This window comes from Micromys minutus (assembly GCF_963924665.1).
Source record: "Micromys minutus genome assembly, chromosome: 25".
Taxonomy (NCBI): domain Eukaryota; kingdom Metazoa; phylum Chordata; class Mammalia; order Rodentia; family Muridae; genus Micromys; species Micromys minutus.
The window spans coordinates 38300385-38322224 of NC_137960.1; the positions used below are offsets into that span (position 1 = coordinate 38300385).

A 21840-nucleotide genomic window follows, 5' to 3' on the forward strand; every position below is an offset into this window, starting at 1 on the left:
TTATAAAACTGAATCTACTATAGAGTTAAAAAATATATAGCAACATATAAATGACTCAGAAAGCAATGCAACAAACAGCAGTTACTTAAGTTTACTTACGTTTCATATCCATATTTCGAGTTTTATAAACAAAGTATGTATAAATCTGTGTTGTACGTATTAGAATCTGGTCTCCACTATATCGTATTGACCGATACCACCAAGAGCCCTAAACAAAAATAGAATCAGACAAGATATAAAGCATGAAAAATGATAAACGTTAAGCTTGATGTAGTGCAATGTGTGTGTGTGTGTGTGTGTGTGTGTGTGTGTGTGTGTGAATTTTCCAAAAGTTTACCAAGAGCAAAGTGTTTGAGCTTGTTCCATATTTCAAACAATTTAGTTAACAAATAATTAAATTTAAAAAAAACCCAAACACCAACACAAATCATCAGGCATGATTAAGATACTTTAGGTTTTAGGCAGAAATTGTTTAAAATATAAAACAGGAATAAAACCACCCACTGTTATAAGCAAATAAAGTAGTTTCTAACATAGTTTACTAATAAATATTTACTAAGTTTAAGAGCCAATGTTCAGTTGACATGATTCTCTCATGAGATTGGATCTTATACAACAATCCTATGACAAAGTCAAGACAGATGTATAATAGGATTCTTGGACCCACACAAACTCAAAGAACACAAGGCACAAAAGAAATAGAACTATGTAATCATAAACTTTTTAATAGCACTGCAACATAGTAATTACTACACAGTTACTTTCTAAAATGAGGCTACTAGGGTCTAGGGATATGCCTTAGTGGTTAAAACCACGTACTACTTACTACTCTTGTAGAGAACCCAAGGTCTGTTTCCAGCACCCATAGCAACTAACTCACAACCACTCCAGCTCCAGGGAATCAAACACTCCTCTGAACTCTTCAGACACCTACTCTCATTTGTAAATACCCTACACACAAACATACATACAAAAAAATTAATTTTTTAAAATTTTTTGGGTGTGGTAGTACCTTTATTGACAGTAATCAGAAAGCAGAGGTGAGAAGATCTCTGCGTTTGAGGCAACCTGGATTACCTATCAAGTTCTAGACCAGTCAGAGTTAAGAGGTAAGACTGTCTCAAGAAATGATAATATCTTTGAAAACATGAGGTTGAATAGATTAAATTCTAATAATCAAAATCTTATGAAGCAACTACCCCCAAAAATTAGTAAAAAAGAAAAAAAGGTTAAACTTACCACAACAACAGGAAGAATAACCATAAAAGCCAATCCATACACAAGTAAAACCTAGAATTAAAGAGAAAATTGCTATGTTTTGGTCAGGTAAGTTACAACAATGTTCAGACAAAGAAGACCCACTATTAAAAGCACTATGTTATTTGGTCCTATATAATGAAGGTGCCGTTCTTTTCTTTCAATTTGGCAGACAGCATAGCTGAAGTACAAAAGATTACACAGCTTGTCCTATGTCATACAAACAACAGTGTTACTGCACTCAACCTTGTTTTCATCTGCTATAACAAACCATCTTACTTTACTATTTACTTACATAATATGGAATAGCTGCACTACTTTTATAACTTTTGCTTCCCTTCCAGTCAAGCACTCTATTCACATCCTTCAAATACCTTACAAACTACTCCTGTGCCTAACTACAGATGTGCTCAATTTCCACCTACAACTTCATCTGAAATCTGTCAGCTATCTTTCTCTTTTCTATTATTCGCACAGTAACCCTAAGCATGACAGGTGCACTGAAAAGCAGTAAGTACAGAGCTCTGAAGATTACCAATTTTAATGTCACAAAATAGCAATTTTCAAAGCAAATTATAAATTGTATGTATTTTGCTTTAAAGGTTTTTAAACGCCTCAGAACAGCAAAACGGCTTAGTAGCTAAAGGCACCTGTCAGCAAACCTAACAACTTGAGTTCCATCCCCAGACACATATGATAGGAAATAACCAACTCCAGGAAGTTATTCTCTGACCTCCACACATATGCTGTTGCATGGAAACACCCCCCACACACAGACATTAACATAGAGAGAAAATACATTTAAGAGTAATAAGGAAAATTATATTAAAATAAAACTCCTAGGTAACTAATGAAACCGCAAGTTTTTTAAACAATTTTTAGCAATATATTAAGACAGATCTTGATATGTTAGGGTTACAGTAACTATCACTGATGGAAATCTGCCTCATGTCCCACTGCTCTCCTGGTTTGAAACAGATTTTTAGTTTAGCATAAAATAGCTTAACTTAAGTAAAGGTGAAAAGAGTAAGTAAAATTATGAATTCACTTTAGATAAATGTATAATTATATAAATCTAATAGCTCTCAAACCAAAAATAAGACACTATCAAAGAATACTTTCAAAATAAGTTTCAAGCTTATGCTTAGAATACACTGCCCTAAACCAGTAGTGTAATAATGGGAACCAATTCTTTTCTTTTGCTAAAAATTACCTTTCAAAACACAGTAAAAAATTAAATAGCACGTCAGACTTTCTTTGTGAGAGCTTTCATTATTACACCCTAGAAACAGTGAGTAACAGAAGTGTGTGGACACATTAGAATAGGCCTGATTCAAATGCACTTACCAGAATCGAATTTTTCTGGTCAACTATCCAAGCTGGCAAAGCGATTCCAAAGCTTGTAGCTGAAATAAAAATAAACCATTATTTCAAAAGACATTGAAACAAACTAACTTTATTTACCTGTATCTCAAACTTATGTTCCCTCCCATTTCCCCCCACAACTTTTAAGACTATATTACATATATTTCTATTATACAAATTTAATTGAATGCACCCAGGCATCTCAAAACTTTTGCAAGACTGGGGCATGAGGATGGCTGTAAATTCAAGGTCAGAGTAGACTACATATTTTAAATTTATGCATGTGTATATGTAATATACATACGTATGCATGTATGTATGTATGTTACAAAACAATGTGCATATGAAATTTCATAGTTTTCAATGGGAAGACTTCACAGTTTTTTTTTCCCTAGGAAATACAAATTCCTTCATGGCTTTGTTTCATATAAACTATGAAAATGCAAGAAATTAGTAAAGAAAGAATTTCTTGGATATCTCATGGAATGCACACATGTGTATGTATGTCCATATATGGAGGAATATGGGTACATTAAATGCTATGCCCATGGACACCAAAGGTCGTCATCTGTTGTCTTCCTCAAAAGCTCTTAGAGATATAGAGATATAGCAACAGAGATGGAGTCATGGTCTCTTCCTAAACCTAGAACTAAATAACTTGTAGGATCTAAGTAGCCAGGTTGCCCAAGGGATCACCTGTGTCTGTCTGAATGCTGAAATTACAAGTAGGTCCAAAATTTTTATGTGGGTGCCATGAGTTCAGATCTCCAGCACTCAAAAAAAAAAAAAAAAAGGAAAGCATATTTTCCTTAGATTTTTTTGTTATTTTAAAATTACATGTAAATGTAAGTATGAATAGGTTTGTACACATAAGTACAAGTACCATAGAGACCAAGAACAGCAGCTCTCCAGGGAGCTGGAATTACAGGCAGCATTGTGTTGTTCAACAGGGTGCTGGGAACTCAAATCTTTAAAAAGAAAAATGAAGTAAATGGAGGAGAGGGGCTGGAAGGACTGCTCAGTGGTTAAGAGCACGTGCTGCCTTTTAGGTTGTGAGCCATCTCTCCAGTCTCAGCTAGCTCACTGGTTAAGAGTACTTGTTCTTTAGAGAGCCTGAGTCCATTTCTAGGACTCACAACTATCCATGGGATCCAACATCCTTTTCTTTCTTTCTTTCTTTGTTAAGATTGATTGATTGATTGATTGATTTTAAGTACACTGTAGCTGTCTTCAGACACACCAGAAGAGGGCATCTGATCTCATTACAGATGGTTGTGAGCCACCATGTGGTTGCTGGGATTTGAACTCAGGACCTGTGGAAGAGCAGTCAGTGGTCTTAACCACTGAGCCATCTCTCCAGCCCCAACATCCTTCTCTAACCTTAATATATACATATAAACAAAACACATAAATAAAACAAATTTGAGAAAAAGGACTGCTTGTTCCTCTTTTAGGACCTGGGTTCAGTTTCTAGCCCTACAGGATAGCTCACAGCAGCCCACAACTCCAGTTGCAGGAGATATGAAACCCACCCCACCCTTTCTGATCTCTATGGGTACCAGTCATGCATGTGGTGCACAAACAAAAATACAAGTGAACACTTCTACAAATACAAAATATTTTTTAAAATAGGAAAGGTTTGATTCAGTCATCTAATTCATGGTTATAATTTTCATATCCATAAACTGAGAAAAATCAATATTCCTCTGACTCTAGTTAATATTTTCATAATATACAATACTACCAACAATTTTATATTCACCGTACCTTGAGGCCCATCTGGATTTCCAAATTCTTCCCAATTTTTCCGAGACTCTTCATCTGTTAAACTTCCATGAAGAAAACAAGGTATCCAAATTAGAAAGCCACACTCCCAAAATAAGTACGCAAATGAAACAATTTAATTAACCAATTGATTCTTTTGTTTTAGATTTTATTTTATTTGTGTGTCTGTGTGTGTGTGTGTGTGTGTGTGTGTGTGTATACACAAGAGTGCAAGTGCCCACAGAAACTTTGAAAGACCCTGGAACTGGAGTTACAAGAGGTTGCTGGAACCTTAACTCTTGGGGTCTTTGGAAGCACTCTTAACTCTTCAGTTTCCCAAACCCTCCCCATCTGCAGCAAGGCTGAGAATGTGGCTCACTCAATGCTTGCTATGTAAATATAAAGCCTGGAGTGGAGACTCCACACTACCCATATAAATCTGACAAAGGTATGGTGGCCCACCTATAATCCAGCACTCAGCTGACTAAGACAGGATACGCCTGGAGAAAACTGGCTAACTGCTGTGTAATTTAAGTGAGAGATGCTTTCTCAATCAGTAAGATGAAGCATGATCTAGAGAAACACCCAACGCCAACCTGCCTCTTTATGCATTCGCATCCACCTGTGTGACACACACCATACCACACACATATGTACCCTCCCCCAAAAGGATCAATAAATCAAAGAATCAAAAGCAATCGTTTTGAAGTCAAAGAAGGGGGGGTGTGTTTGTAGGAATGCCCTACTGTCAGAAAATGCTACTAATTCATAAACCTTGATACAAATTCTTAATTAGCTCAATTTAGCCAGTGAAGTCAGAAGAAATTCAAAGGCTACTTACTATATTTTCTAAGCATGTAAGAACAATTTTAAGTGGCTTTTATTTATTTCCTTATAGTCTATTTCTAAAATGTCTCCAATGAGCACACTAATAACTTAATAAAATCTGCACCAAAACAAACAAACTAACCCCTGGATCAAAAAGACCTTATTTAAAAATCCTAAACACTGACTACGCTAAACTACAAGGATAACACTTCAGAACAGCAGGCCCAGACAACAGACTTTTGAATGGACGTTCACATACAGGAAACAGTGCAAAGAACTAATCTCAAATGGGAACAAATAAAACTAAAAGGGCTTCTGTACAGCTGAAGAAACTACTGACAGATGGACAGAGTCTACAGAATGACAGAAAATATTTACAACTCCACTCTACACAGGAAGTTAACTTCTAGACTATACAGACACAGAGTAAGATATATCCCCTTTGTCCTCCCAGTCTTTTCCACTACAATTCTCAGATTTGAGCAGACAGAAGAGAACTGGATGAAAGCTAACTGGGAGGAAAGGAAAAGGGTAGGTTTTCCCACCACTGCAGCAGAAAGGGTTTATATTCCACCTTCTACCACTCCTGCACCCTAACATTGGGGTTTTTGTTGCTCCTCACCTGCCCACCAGAGTAAAAATGAAAAAATACAAATAGCCAATAAAGACTTTTTAAAGTGTTCAACATCTCTAGTCAGACACAATGGTGCACACCTTTGATCCCAGAACTCAGAGGCAGAGGCAGGCAGTCTGCAAGCAAGTTCCAGGCTCTAGGGCTTCCTAGTAAAATTCTGTCTCTAAAAATAAAAAATGAGTTAAGATAAAAACCTTTGAGATTTCATCTTTTCTTGTCAGAATGTATATCAGGAAAACAAATAGCAAAGGCTGGTGAGGACATAAGCAGAGAGGAACCCCAACCACCACTAGGATATAAACTAATGCAACCACTATGGAAATCAGGATGGAGGCTTCTCGAAAGTCTGAAGCAAGAACTACCAAATGACCAGGACAGATTCCAGGAAGGCTCTACATTCTATTACTACACAGATATTCACACACTCATGTTTATCAAACATTGGGACTTTCTCTTCACAATAACAAGGAAACAGAATTAGCTTAGATTGCCATCGAAAGAAGAACGGATAATAAAAATGTGGTGCATTATTATCTTGTTGACCTAGATGTAGACATAGATAACAAATATTGTTATTGTTAAGAAACCTCATGGGCTAAGGGTATAGCTGAACAGAGTACCTGCCAAATGTATACAAAGCTGGAGTAGGGGGCAGCTGTATTATTCACATATATATGCACAGACATTTGTGCATGTAGAAGCTTTTTTCTTTCTTTTCTCAAACACAGGATCTCACTATGTAGCCCTGGCTGGCCAGGAATTCAACAAGTAGATCAGTGTGTCCTCAAACTCAGTATCTTCCTGCCTCTGCCTTCTAAGAGCTGGGATTAAAGATAGACACCACCATGTCTGACTCAGAAGTTTGATTTTTTTTTTAGTGATATTTGTGCATGTGTGCATATGTGTGCTGTGTGTATATCTACAGAAACTAGAAAGGGGTATTAGATCTCCAAGAGCTGGAGTTATAGGCAGTTGTGATCTCCCTTAGAAGTGCTAGGAACTGAACTGAAGTCCTTTGGAAGACCAGCAAGGGCTCTTAATTTCTAAGCCACCTCTCCAGATATGCCCCCTTCCCCTTTGGAAAAGAATTAATATGATAGATTCCACTCTGTAGACCAGGCTGGCCATGAACTTAAGATCCTTCTACTTTAGCCTCCTGAGTGCTGGAATTAAATATAACGCTAAAACCTGGCATGAATAACATTGCCATGTATACTTTCTAGAAAACAGCATGTAAAATTAAAATTATTCCTTGGGTATTAATATTCATAGTGTAAAGTTAGCTAGATACTGCTTATTAATACATGTTGAAAACAACATATGAGGGAGGACGTGAGTGTTGTATAGATTGTGAACTAATTTTTTTACAAAGTAAATAAAGGTGTAACAGCAAGCTGTGCTAGTGATATGAATGACAAAAATTTGGAAACCAGCAACCTTCCATCCCACAAACCCTTGCGACCTTCTTTTCCTGCTTGGGCTGGGCAGAATGGCTCCCGCAAAGAAGGGTGGTGAGAAGGGGCATTCTGCCATCAACAAGGTGGTGACCCGAGAATCAACATTCACAAGCACATCCATGGAGTGGGCTTCAAGAAGCGTGCTCCTTGGGCACTCAAACTCAGAAATTTGCAATGAAGGAAATGGGGACTCCAGATGTGTGCACTGACACCAGGCTCAATAAAGCAGTCTGGGCCAAGAGAATAAGGAATGTTCCATATTGCATCCAAGTACAATTGTCCAGAAAACGTAATAAGGATGAGGACTCACCAAACAAGCTCTACACGTTGGTAATGTATGTGCCTGTTACCACATTCAAAAATCTACAGACGGTCAATGAGGATGAGAACTAACCTGCTGAAAGTCAAATAAAGGTGCAGAATTGCCTCAAAAAAAAAAAAAAAAAAAAAAAAAAAGAAAGAAAAAAAGAAAAAAGAAAGAAACCACTGTATAAAATGTTTAAAAGAAAATTTATTGCATTGCTTAATAGTTAAAGAAAAAAATGTGTTTGGGAAATGAGAGTCGTCTAACTACTGTGGTGTTAGTTTTGTTTTTTTTCTGAGGCCCTGCCTAGAATTGATTATGTGGACCATGTTTGGTCATGGTGTCTCTTCATTCCAAAACAGTCACTAAGACATACTAGTGTCTTGACAAAAATCATTTCTCTAAGTGCCAACTCAAGTTACTTCAGGTTTAACTAACTACCACTTTGGGGCTGCTGAGTAGGCCCATCAATGTCAGGTTCAAATATACCTGGCTAACACTTAATAAAAGTACATGTCACTCATTTACCTACTACTTTGTTAAAACAGAAATATATCTTTACACTGTTCTTTTGAAAGTGTAGCAGGCTCTGATACTTACGCAGCATAAGCTTTTGCTATCCTCATGAACATAACCTCATCGCCTCCTTTATCTGGATGATACTTAAGTGACAACAGGCGATACTGTTTCTTAATTTCTGCTACTGTTGCTCCCTAAAAGAAAATCTTTGTTAATATATAAGAGCACAAGCAATAAGAAAGAATCTTATTTTTATCTTAAACCAAGCACTGTTTAATATTCTGACAAAAGAAACTAAAAGAAACAGCTTTCCTCAAATTCCATCTCATATATACTTCTTTTGTTCCTTATATTTATCTTTATCAAGCACTTAACTGTATAGCATGGGATATAACTAGTCACTGATGATAATGGTGGTGAACCCATAGCACTCCACATTTAAATAAAAGTACACTGGTTTTACACATACAAAGATAATCAAGAATAAACAAACAACATACAGTTCAAAAACCAATAAACCAAAGATTAGCCTCCTTTACATTCTAAAGCAATAATATATTATTTCATCTGCTTGTCAGTGTTTTTAAATTAAGTAAATATTTTTTAAAAAGAACTGACCCTGCTTCTCAATCTCATTTAGTTTACCAATTATTTCTATATCATTTTATTTCCCCTATCTATTTTATACTCCTGATAACCATGATGATTACAGTTAACAAAAACCAGATACTGGGCAGAAGATATAGCTCAGTGGTTAAAAGTTTACGCTGCTCTTAAAAAAGATGCACAAGTCTAGTTCCCACCACAAAGGGTGGGCAGCTTCAAGGAATCCAATGCCTTCTGCTGGCCTCTGTATTTCCACATGTGCACGCATATACACACCCAAAAAATTAAAAATAAACTCTAAAAAAAAATGTTTGAAGTTACAGAAATTCAATTATATGCAAACTTTTCTACAAAGCAGAAAACTAAAAAATGAACATGCTCCTTAACCTATAATACATCAACATCAAAAATCAAGCAATCCATTGAAGAAATAAGATGTTTAACAAACTATCAGGTTCAATCTGGCTACTAAGTTGTTATAGGAAACAGTTCTCTCATTCTCTCTCTTCATTCTGCAGAGGTTTATCAACCAAAATCTCAAAGAACACATGCAAGGATTACCTAATTTCAATGACAATGATAACCATTTCTTACTAGAACCCCCAACACCCTAGAACCCCCAACACAGACTTAAGATATTGCATGTGTCAATCAACATAAATGTTTTTAAACTATAGTAACTTCTCATCAAATAATCTTTACATTCTACCAGTTTTAAACTAAAACTTACTAGTAGCAACCAACAATAGAACAAGTATAATCAAATGATAATGAATGAGATATTATTTTAATAAAAGAGTTAATTGACTGACAGGGCTGAAGAAATGCTTGGTCCATAAAACTGTATGTACTGCTCTCGCTGAGGCCCTGAGTTCCAGTCCCAGCACCTACACTGGGCATTACAACCACCTGCAAGCTCCAAGGGACCCAACCCCTTCTTCTGGACTCCATGACACCCAAGGACACACAACACAGACACGAATAATTGAAAAAGGGGGATGGGGTAACAGACCGAATCTGACTTCTTTTGGAAATCTCTAATTTGTTTGAGTATTGACCTTTAGTGTTTAAGGAGCTGTGAAATTAATGATTATTACATAAGAATACTACTTACGGGATCCAAATTTAATACTTCATATGGATTGTACTCTTGATATTCTCGGTCTGTTTTGGAAACTTTGTATGCAAGAAATAAGAACAGTGCCCATCCTGCAAGCAGAACTATTTTCCTGTTTAGGGAAAAAAACAAAAAACAAAAGACAAATGACATAAACAAACACATCTGTATGGAATAAGACAATTTAAGGTAGTTCCACATCACTATGCTACACTATGACTCCTTTCAGGAGTAAAAAAGTATGTCTCACTTGAATTCTCTACAATCTAGTAGAATGTCTCCCATGTAATAAATGTTCTCTCCTTTAACTTACTACGAATTCTTTGTGCACCTGAACAAGATCTTACTCAGTTTTTCCTAACCCCAAGGTAGTTTTTAAACAACAGATGGAACTGATATACAAGTTTCTATTTGGTCAAAACAACATTCTAAACCAAACGCACACTCACACACAAATACACACAAACTGAGAAAGGGTCTCATGTAGCCCCAGCTGCCCATAAACTTCCATCGAGGAAGATTAGCTTGAACTTTCAGTTCTCCTGACTTCACAATCCACACAAGTGCTAATCATGCAAACATGACCACTGTACCTGTTTTACACAATACTAGGACCAACCAAAGGCTTCCAGCATAGCTGGCCAGCACTCTACATAATAGTTGCATCCCCAGGCATATTTTAAACAATTTAAGGTTATCTAACTTCAAGCTGTTTTCCAGCCTACCTAAATGCCTACATATATGCCCAAAGAAGAGAGAGAACCCTATGTATAACATCCCCCATCTCTTTGTACAGAAGGAATAAGCCACAAAACAAAACTCACTAGCTTAATTCCCACCATCATTACACATCAAATAAAGCCTAGCAAGCTGCCTAATGCTTTATATATCTCAAAATCCAATTCCTATGAGAGGTTTGACAATTAAATGAGGTTTAGAATGTTTTAGACTTTGAAAATGGCTTATAGGTAGTAAACAATAAATAATCAATCCATGGTAGCTATGAGCTATTTTAGTAACTCTTCCCCAAATCGCAAAGGCTAGGGATATAGAACACTGATCTAGCATTTGCAAGGTTTAACCCCACTAGAACAACAACAACAACAAAAGCCTTGTAGGTATAGCCCACTCAAAAAGACATCTCTGTCTTGGGCCAAGTCAGGAGCCCTTCTGCTCTTCCATAGCAAGTCCTCTCCCAGTCTTTACTGCTATGGCTTAGAATGACTGAGAATCAGAATTCATGTCTCTAAGCACCCATATAAAACCCAGGCAGGTGTGATTGCCCACCAAACCCCCAGTGCTAGAGCTGGCTAGACTAGCTGGGCAAACTCCATGTTTAGGGACAACTAAGTATAATAGTTTTAAATGTTAACTTGTCACAATCTAGATCACCTAAAAAGAGAGCCTCAATTGAGGAATTGCCTATATCAGATTTGCCTATGAACATGTTTGGGAATCATCTTGATTATTAACTGACAAAGGAAGACACAGCTCAGTGTGGGACAAGTACCATTCCCTGGGCAGAAAGTCCTGAGCTACATAAGGACAGAAGAAATCTAGATGAAAGCTAGTTAGAAGAAAGAAGGAAGAAGGAAGAACAGGTACATTTCTCTCGCCCCTTGACTGTGGCTAGTAACAAAAATACAACACCTACACCTCAGTAAACAAATTAGAGAGTAATCAAGGAAGATACTAGATGTCAACCGCTGGCTTCCATACACAGACACATATATGTTTAACTGTAGACATGAACCTACTCACATCTGAACATATATGCACATGCATTCCATACACAAAAAGATGTAGTGAGTCTTTAAGAGATGAGGTCTAGGAGACCAGACAGATGGCTCAATGGGTAAGAGCACATACTGCAATTGCAGAGGACCAAGTTTCATTCCCAGCACCTACATCAAGTGGCTCACAACTGCCCGTAACTCCAGTTACAGGGGATTTGACACCCTCTCTTCTGGGTGTCAAATATATTGGGTGTCATATATATGTATGTATATGAATATATGTGTGTATGGATGGATGGGTAGATAGACAGACAGGCCTTCTGACATCTACCAAATTGTGGTACTACTCCAAGGTCACAAATAAATAGGGGTTTCAGCCTCTAAAACTAAAATAAGGTAAGTAAGTCTTATTTCTTTATAAAGTACCCAAACCCAAGTATATTATAGTAACAAAGAAAGAAATGAACTAACATATTTACTAAAGTTAAAATTGATTTTTTTGCAATCCTTCCTAAGTTTCACATCACTGAACCATATATCTATTTTGTTAATCACAGTGCATCAACACCTTCAATACCTGGCTCATGATAGGCCCAAAAAAATTACATATGAAATTAATAATAAAGATAATTTAAAATAGAAAAATCTAAGCATAAAAGTGAAGTTTACTAATACTCCTAATAATCTATAGAACACTTGAAATGTTTTTCACACACAATAATAATTCATCACTTTGATGAAATCTAACAAACATCATAAAACAGAGATAATAATGAAAGACCACAAGAGGCAAAGCACAGCTAAGGAAAAGAACAGAGCATCCCAGATGTGCTAAACTATACTGAACGTTCCACATGTGGCATCTGTCCTCAGAGCCAGAACAGAAGAGAAGGCTTATGACAGGCTCCCCTGAGCTGATTCCAGTCAATAAAGCCATATTCTAATTTTCAGAGCTCAAAAGCAAAGAAAACCATAATTATGCTATGTGTCCAATTTTCTAAAAGAATATATGGTTTCTCCAAAAAGACAAATATTTCCCTACATTTAGATTCAGTAAATTAACTTAGAAAGTCTTTGTATTTTTTAGCCATATTTTAAATGTAATTTGGAAGCAAGTTTCAGAAATTACATGGCTTTGTTTCAAAGATACTGTCAAAAAAAAAGCAATATTAGCATAAACTAGCAAAATTTTCATAACTTCCAACTTTATCTAAATTGTTACCAGAACCTAGTCATTCCCTCGCCTTCATTTTGAATTAAAGATTATTTATTTATTACTAAAAAGGCCTTCAACTTTTTTTCCTTGAAAACTGAGATTCAAGGCTCATCAGGAAAAGCACCTGCTTCACAAGCCAAACAGCCTGAGTTCAATTCCCAGAACCCTCAGATAGCAACAATCCACAAAGCTGTCCTTTGTCCTCCACAATAATGTAGTGTCACACGTATGCCCACATACACACCATACACACACAATAAATAAAATAAAATAAAATAAAATAAAATAAAATAAAATAAAAAAGCAGAGGTTTAAGTGCCTGAATTATCGACAAATAGAAGGTGGGTATTGAGAAATAAAAATATTGGCCTAAATTTGGGAGTAGTGGTCCTAACTTTCAATCCTCAGGAGCTTGGAAGACAGAGGCAGATGGATTCCTGAGAGTTTGAGGCCAGTCCCAATCTAAGTTTCAGGCCAGCCAGGACTACATGGTGAGAACCTATCTCAAAAGGGGTGTGGGGGGGGGGTGCTGTGTGTAAAATCTTAATTTAAAATGAAAGTGAACAGCAAATAAAAGGGAACGAAAATTGATCCCGGTCCCAAGCTAACTTTGCCTTTAGATTTACATCACTGAGTAAGATCGCCAAAGCTAAGATTCCTTCTCTACGCAAAAAAACATCCTTCTCCTCTAAAAGAAATAAAACAAAAATTAAAGAATCTTATTTCGATCCCCTGAAGTAATACAGCTGTATTTAAAATCATCCTCATCATTTAAAACCCAGATTTGAAAGCCCACTAGATCTTCTCTTTTAAGCAGTTAGACAGGTAATTCACCAGCACTCTTCTGCAGTAGTAACTTTCAGTGTGTGTCCTAGATAATCTAGTGAATTAGACTTGATGCAAAGCCTCACAGAATCACACACACTCTAGTAGCCTGTCTAAGCAAATAAGCCTGCCAAAATGAAGGGGACGAGGTCCTGCTCGACCACCATTCACTGCATGATCTTGGCCAAAACAATTCATTTCTTAGCCGCAGCTTAAGGAAAACCATAAACATCCTGAAGTTAATACAGCATCAAATAAACATCTTAAACATTGGAAATACATGTGCTAAACTTTAGTTATCCCTTGAAATACATGTCTGATCATGCTACTCTTTGGAATCTTTCTTATTTCCATACAGACTTCAACATAAAACCCCAATTCTAACACATGATATATGCTGTCTTCAGACAGAAGCTGACTGCATACCCTTTCATTTGACTTCTAATCTATCCACAGCACTCAAGCTCGCTGTTCAAGCCTCCCACCTCTCATAGGCTACAGTTTCTTTACAGCCACACATGTAAGTCCAATTCCCTGAGACCTAGCAAAGAATAAGTACTCAGTATGTTTGTTATTGAAATCCATTACTTACTTTACTGTAGGAATAATATTTGGCTGGGGTTTTAATAACCGTAAACGATACCACATACATCTTCCATATACTTTTCTGATATTCTTTAATCGAATTTGCTCTGTCAAGAAAGAAAAGATGAGTTAAATTATTTTTTTACAATGAAAACTGAACCAGAGTTAATATCATATTAACCTTCATTATTACCTTAACATCTTGTGGAAACACAGAGTCCTGCCTATTTACATAATCCTTATAAAAATTCACAAACTACGCTAAGTTGACTGTCACAGCAAATTCTACCTGGAAATTTTTGACTTTTAAAAAAAAAGTATTTTTCATGTGAAACTTATCTGAAAAATTGGAAACTAATTTGACCATGTAATGTCTTGGTCATATAATCAATTGTCTGAGTATTTCTTCCTATTCTCTTCTTGTATTAAACAAAAAGTATAAAATCTTTAAAATATGGTTTATTTAGGAACCGAAGATAAACAATATTCTTCAAGTATAGAAATAATTACCTGATAAGATATTTTAACCAACAAGGCTCAGAATTTTATCTACTGAAAATATAAAGCTAACAGAATTTACAGTTTTAATGTGAAAATTAACTGACAGTCAAAATACTAGTGGACAGTAAATTTCAGTATCATAAGTTTTCATTGTTTTATGTTATATTGGGGAAGTAGGCCCAATCTGTAAGAACTTAAAATAGATTTGTGTAAGAGTTGTGACAAGTTATTTTAGTCACTATAAAAAACTGCAATTCAATTATAATTTTAACCAAACTAAAATGTTATGTATTTTTTTCCTGATCTCTTTAGATTAAGTAACTCCTTCCTAGATTTAAAAAAAAAGTTTACAGGACTGGAAAGATGGGTAAGCAGTTAAAAGCATGGCTGTGGAGTTCAAATAGGCTGTGAAGAAGCTCTACAACAGCAGCACAGCTAAGGTCAGCACAGCAAGCCATCCTATGGGGAAGTCATGCTCAAAACTTCCATGGCTCCTAGCTAGGATGCTGGTCTGTAACCTGAGTCTAGCTGGGCTCATTCTGTTTATGGTTTTGTTTGCTTGTTTTGTCTTGTTCTGTTTTGTTTTCTTGGGGGTTTTGTTCTTGTTGTTTACCATATTTTAAAAATATATATAAAACTGAACTCTTTACATGAGATACCAGGTAAGTAAAACAACTTGGCACACAGGACCTGTGAGGTGTTCAGTGGATCAAGGCACTGACCATCAAGCCAGACAACCTGTTCCATCCCTGGTACCCATACAGTAGAAGTAGAGAGGTAACTCCTGAAGGCTCTCCTAAAGCCCATGTGTGTGCCAAGGCATGAATATAAATTTTACATGTGCCTTTTTTGAATTCTTAAATACCGTGGGAGGTTGAGGGGACTGGAGTGATGACTCAGGGTTAAGAGTACTGGCTGCTCTTCCAATTCCCAGCATCCATATGGCAGCTCACAACTGTCTTGTAACTCCAGTTCCAGGAAGCTGACACTTTCTTCAGTCCTCTGTGGGCTCTGCCCACACGTGGCTCATAAGACTTATAGATTCAGGCAAATACTCTTATAAGCCAGAAGTGGTGGCATACACCTTTAATACCAGCACTTGGGAGGGGAAGGCAGACAGAGACAGGCAGATCTCTGTGAATCTGAGGCCATCAACCTGGCTTACAGAGCTAGCTCCTGAACAGCCATGGCTAAACAGAGAAGCTTTGTCTCAAAACAAAACAAAACAACACTCCCCCCCCCCAAAAAAAACCACCCTTACACACACACACACACGCACACACCAAAAACAAAAAAACCCACCAGGTAAGAAGATCAACTGCCCTATTAGTAAATAGTGTAATAAAAGCATCCACGTGTCACCTAGCAGGAGTATCAATGAAATGAAGAAGTATCCCAGTAGAAGAGGTGGTAACAGAGAAGGAGTTTTATATAAGCAGGTAGACTGACCAAAAAAGGAAAAATAAAAAGTTAATATATCAAAAACTAAAGTCTACTTTTCCATGTCAGAGAAGATTGTGACAAATATGAAAAGACAAAATGCTAAGGCTGGACTACTAGTCTGGAATTGAAATTACCTATATGAATTAATATAGAAGTACAGATATAGCTTTCTCTAAAGTCCTATGTATTCCCTACCCCTGTATACTAAGTAGAACTAGGCAACAAACTCCCAGTAGCAGTGAACATGGTATACAGAGTTTGGCTTCAAAACAACAGGAACCAGAAATCCCAATACCCAGAAACCAAAAAACTCTATGACTTCCCACCAAATATTAATTATAACAGAGGAAAAGAGTGACTTTCCAGTGTAGAAGCAAGCCTTCCAAGATGGCAGCATCCTCATGCAAGGAGGGCGCTTGCAAGTGATCTTAAATGACAAATAAATTTTCAGATAAGTGAATTAAGGATCTTAAAATGGGATGTTATCATGGTAGGTCCAAATATAATCAAATAGTGCTTCTCAGAGACATGACAGCTAAAGACAGAAAGTGATAGAAAAAAGAATCTAAAGATTTGATTGATGCTCTTTTGACAATGAGCAAGGGGCCACAAATGAAGGAATATAGACTGTAGAAACTGGACAAGGTCAGCAATTCTACCTCCAGGTCCCCAGGAACATCATTACTTCCAGTAGACCATTGTACTTGTAGCATCCAAACCATACAAGAATAAGTCTGTGCTGTTTTAAGCTGCCATATGTGATGATGTTATAACAGCAACAGAAAAATTAATACAGAAAAGCTGACAGACACTTGAAGTGACCAATGACTAATCCAGTAAAAGAGCAAACTGAAACGACATGCCACCTGACAAAATGCAATGAAAAGACAGGCTCATCACATATGAAATCTGAATCCAAATCATGAAAAAGCATCAGACAACCCTTAAGTTTACTTTAAGTTTACTCTATTAAATAATAGTATAATTAAATAATATAATAATATTTAAAGTCGGGGAAAGATAAAGAGCTATTCCAGACTAAAACGAAGACTAAAGAAACATGCAACTAAATGTGATTTATAGTTCTGAACTTGAATTTTGTTACAAAAGGTCATGACTGAGACCAATGATAAAACCTGAATGAGGTCTGATAGATGCAGTCATGTTAAATTTTCTGACTTTTGTGGTTAAATAATAAACTTTAAAAAATAATGGCATTGTAGTTTTAATCTGCTTTTCATTAAGTTTCAATGGACTCCCATTTTCAAGTATAAAACTAAAAATCCCATTGTAAGATTTTATAATAATAATGCTGAAAGTCTATGAACTAAACACCTTAACTTAATCAAAGGAAGTTTCTCCTAATGTCTCAAGAACATAAATATGGTCTTCAGCTGTGCAAAATATGTACCTTACAAGTCATGCCCTCCTACCCTAAAAACAGTATCTTACACTTTTGAAAGAATGTTTAAGACAATCAGTAACACTATAGAAGACAGTTACATATTAGGAGAAATTGTTACATATGGTTATGAGCCATAGTGTGGATGCAGGGAACTGAGCCCTGCCTGAGTCCTCTGCAAGAAAGTAAGTGCTCTTAACCTCTGCACCATCTCTCCAGACCCTAAGACATGCTTTTTAAAGAAATTATCCATTTACAGAAAAGGAAACAAGTTTTCCCTTTACTGATACATGCTATGAAAGAGGATATAAAACTAATTGTTTTTCTAGTTCTAATTCTGTCCTGAATTTGCTAATTTTGGTGGTGGATAAATATATAAAATATATTTGATATTTAAAGTGTAAAACTTAGTAATGTAAACTCCACGGGTTATATTCCAAATGCCTACAGTAGAAATTCACTACATTACATAAAACTTCTGGTCCAGTTAATTTTGGTATGTGGTGTTTTTATTCATTTATAAGGTGTTTTTAATGTAATAAAGTTTCTAAAATTAAATATAAGTAAACATATACGGTTATAACACAACTAGCAAAAACCATCACCTAAAAATAAAAACTCTCAAAAAGATCTGACTTAAGTTTTCAGTTAAAATAAGTATCAGTACATACTTTGATGGTTTAAAGACTATAAAGACCAAGAAATAATTTTTAGAACATACCTGTATGCATGTTACTAACTTTAAAAAGAAAATGATACATGTAATTTATTTAATTACAACTAAATGTACCACTTTTTTCTAAAATAAGTCCTTAAGCATTCCCTAAATCTTATAGTGTCCAGAAAACAGTAATAAGAACTAAAGATTATATTCAACATTCCTAGAAGCTTGAGAAGGTTAGTTTCCTAGTTATCTGACACCTCTCTGCATCTCACTGACACTGTTTCAACCCACTTGGGCAATACCTGTTCACTGTCTACAGTTTTTTTAAATCAATTAAAAAATTAAATGGATGTTATTTTGATAGTTGGTCCCCAAGTGATGGCACTATTTGAAGAGGCTCAGGAGATATGGCCTTGTTGGAGGAGGTATGCCACTGGAAGTAGGCTTTGAAAATCTAAAGACTCTCACACACCAATTTGAGTTCACTCTCTCCTTGAACTTGGAGTTCAAGAGGTAAAGCCTCAGCCTCTTGCTCTAGCCTGCTGTTTGTTGCCATGCTTCCCCAACAAGCAGACTTTTATTCCCTGGAACCATAAGCCAAATAAACCCTTCCTTCGATAAATTATCTTGATCATGGGGTTTCATTTCAGCAATAGAAAAATGACCAATACAACAAGCAAGTTTTCTACAATAATCCTCTAAAAGTATCCTTTAGAAAAGAGAATCTTATTTTAAAACATTTAAAAAGCCAAACATCAACATCAAAAGGCCTGAAGAAAGCCTGTAGTTAATGTTTATCTGCCATCTAAAGGCAAATCAATAAAAAGACATAATTATCCCTAGGGGTATATTCTCAACTGTAAGTATTGGTTGCCACTGTAAGCAAATTTTGTAAAAACCACTTTAAAACTTCCATGGCTGGAGCAGGAGAGATGACTCATAAGTTGAGAGCATTTGCTGCTCTTACAAAGGACCTGAGGTAAGTTCCCAAATACCCACAACAGAATGCTCACAAGGACCTGTCATTCCAGCTCCAAGAGATCTAATAGCTTTTCCTGGAGGCTCCCAAACACATGTGCACATATATGTATACATACACAACACACAAGCATAAACATAAATAAAAATAAATCTTGAACAATATAATGTATGGTTTTAGAACATATACTTAATGTAATATAATGCCATATTTAACACTCAAAGAAAAATTCCAGTATCACATTGAAATCCAAAAGCACTATATCCCTAACACAAATGAAATTGTTTTGAGCCAGACCTGGTAGCTCATGTCTTTGATCTCAGCACTCAGGAGACAAAGGCAGGCAGATCTCTGTAAATTTGAGGCCAGCCTGGTCTACAAAGTGAGCTATAGTTATGTGCTGACATGCCTGAATAACAAACAAAGAAAGACTGGGGCTGGAGAGATGGCTCAATTGAGAGCACTGCTTGCTCTTCCAGAAGACCCAGGTTCAATTCCTAGCATCAATATGGCAGCAAGCAACCATCTGTATGTAATACCAGTTCCAAAACATCTGATTTTTTTTTCTGGTCTCTTCCAGTACTACAGATGCATGTAGTACATATGTGGTGCATGCATGCAAGCAAAACACCCATACATATCATACAAATTAAAAAACAAAAACAAAAATACAACCTTTGTGAACAGTAACATTGAATATACAGGGAACTTGAAAATAATTATTTCTTGAGGGGCCAAGAAGATGGCTCAGTAGTTTAAGAGTGTTTGCTGTCCTGCAGAAGACCTGAGTTCAGTTCCCAGTACCCACATGGTGACTCACAGCCAACTATAACTCTATAGTTCCAGAGAATCCAACACACCTCTTCTGGTCTTCATTAGCACCAACATGCATGCATAAAGCAAAACATTCACAAGATAAATCTAAAAATAGTAATTGTTTCTTAAAATGTAAGGGAACAAAAATGTATTTTAATGTAATATAGTTTATAATATATGGTTTTAAATAGGCAACAAAGTCTATAAATTAAACATTTTATGAAAATATGACTTTATCCATGAAAGGGCAATCAAGCTAATCAACTTTTTTCCTTATTAGGAGAACAGAAAATCAAGGCTAGACAGAGGCTCAGTGTACTTAGTGTTCTTCCAAGAGGACCTAAGTTTGTTCCTAGCACTTGCATCTAGCAGCTCACAACCACCAATAACTCCAGCTGACCTCCGAAGGCACCAGATATGTGCTATAGGCTAACAAAGACACATAAAGTAAATAAATAAATATCTTCTTTTAAAAGTATATTGTGTTTAATAAAAAGAAACTGCAAATCAAGCCCCATATGACTTCCCTTCCTAAAACTCTTCAATAGCTCCCAATTGCTCTAAGATGAAATCCAAGCTTCTTATAGACACATCTGTGTAGGAGACCAGCTCTCTGACTCTTCATCCCAGACTATTTTCCTCCTGTACCACAGCTCTGCCACTTTAATCTCTTTTGTTCTTAGAACATGTCAAACACTTTTCTGGCTCCGAAGCTTCCATATACAATTGTTGCCTGAGCCTAAAATAGGCTTTTCTCAAGCCAACACAGAACAGTAAATGATTAGGCTCTTTTTTATCATTCAGCTGTCAACTGTTGGGAATGTTTTCAGGATGGCCTTCTATGAACACTAACACAGCATGTATTATTATGTGGCAATTTGATGGTTTACATATAAAATGCCAATTACTCCCTCAAAACTCCCAGGAAGTAACCATCATTACAAGGATGTCTATATTGTTCACTCCTGCACTCATTAACAAATTGGTAGGTGATATTTAGTATTTGTGAAGTGTATAATTTTCATTTAGACTTTTCAATGAAGTATATAACATTAAGCATGTAAGTACAAACTGTTCTAACTTCTGTGGGTGTTGCCAATTTGAAACAGTTAATTCCTCCAGGAAAGCATCAAGGTGAACAGAAAAGCTAGAAATCTTGGTGGAGGGTTTGTGACCATCAAACAGAGCAAGATTACTGTCACTTCTGAGGTACCTTTGTCCAAAAGGTAAATAACTATTGCACTAAAAAATACTTTAGAAAGAACACTTAAGACTAGTTGCTCATTGTTACCAATAACAAAGAAAGCTATGTGATTTTCTGATTAACCAAAACTAAGTGGAGGAAGAGAATTAAGATGCATTAATCTGCAATACTTTGTATGAATTCATAAATAAAATTCATAAACAAAAAAGGAACTTAAGACAACTGATTGTATGCTATCACTAATAGCATCAGGTAAAACAAAGCCCCCCCCCCCACCAAAAAAAGTACTAGAATAAAATAGCAAAACAGTGCTGTAATGAAGAGTGAAAAGGCAAGATATGAAATTAAGTTTGGCAAAAGATTCAAAACTTGATCTTCTGGGCATCAATACTGGGAAGTGATATGAGGAGAGCCTGCTGAGAGACCCTTAAACCACTAGGCATGGCTGAGGAAGAGATGGTACCAACAGTATCACTGTGGCTTCTAGTTCCAAAATTCCATCCTTCCTCTACTACCTACCCAGAGAGCTACCATGGAATTTTTACCAATCAGCACTGTGCTATTTGATTTTCAGGCTCTAAAACATTTAACCTGGACTACATGAGAACCTGACATCAA

General features: G+C 36.2%; 1 protein-coding gene and 1 pseudogene across 2 annotated transcripts in view; one reads left to right on the forward strand and one right to left on the reverse strand.

Moving 5' to 3' along the window:
- SEC63 (SEC63 homolog, protein translocation regulator) overlaps positions 1 to 21840 on the reverse strand; it is a 69794-nt gene that overhangs the window by 35070 nt on the left and 12884 nt on the right. The window contains exons 2-8 of the mRNA XM_080937609.1: positions 14221 to 14320; positions 9849 to 9963; positions 8210 to 8322; positions 4390 to 4451; positions 2605 to 2663; positions 1240 to 1290; positions 100 to 208 (exon numbers count right to left, since the gene is read on the reverse strand). Coding sequence (XP_080793735.1) covers positions 100 to 208; positions 1240 to 1290; positions 2605 to 2663; positions 4390 to 4451; positions 8210 to 8322; positions 9849 to 9963; positions 14221 to 14320 — 609 coding nt within the window. The remainder of the gene's footprint in view (positions 1 to 99; positions 209 to 1239; positions 1291 to 2604; positions 2664 to 4389; positions 4452 to 8209; positions 8323 to 9848; positions 9964 to 14220; positions 14321 to 21840) is intronic.
- LOC308437313 (large ribosomal subunit protein eL31-like) lies at positions 7287 to 7698 on the forward strand (annotated as a pseudogene). Its single transcript has one exon. The product of its transcript is annotated as a large ribosomal subunit protein eL31-like (transcript).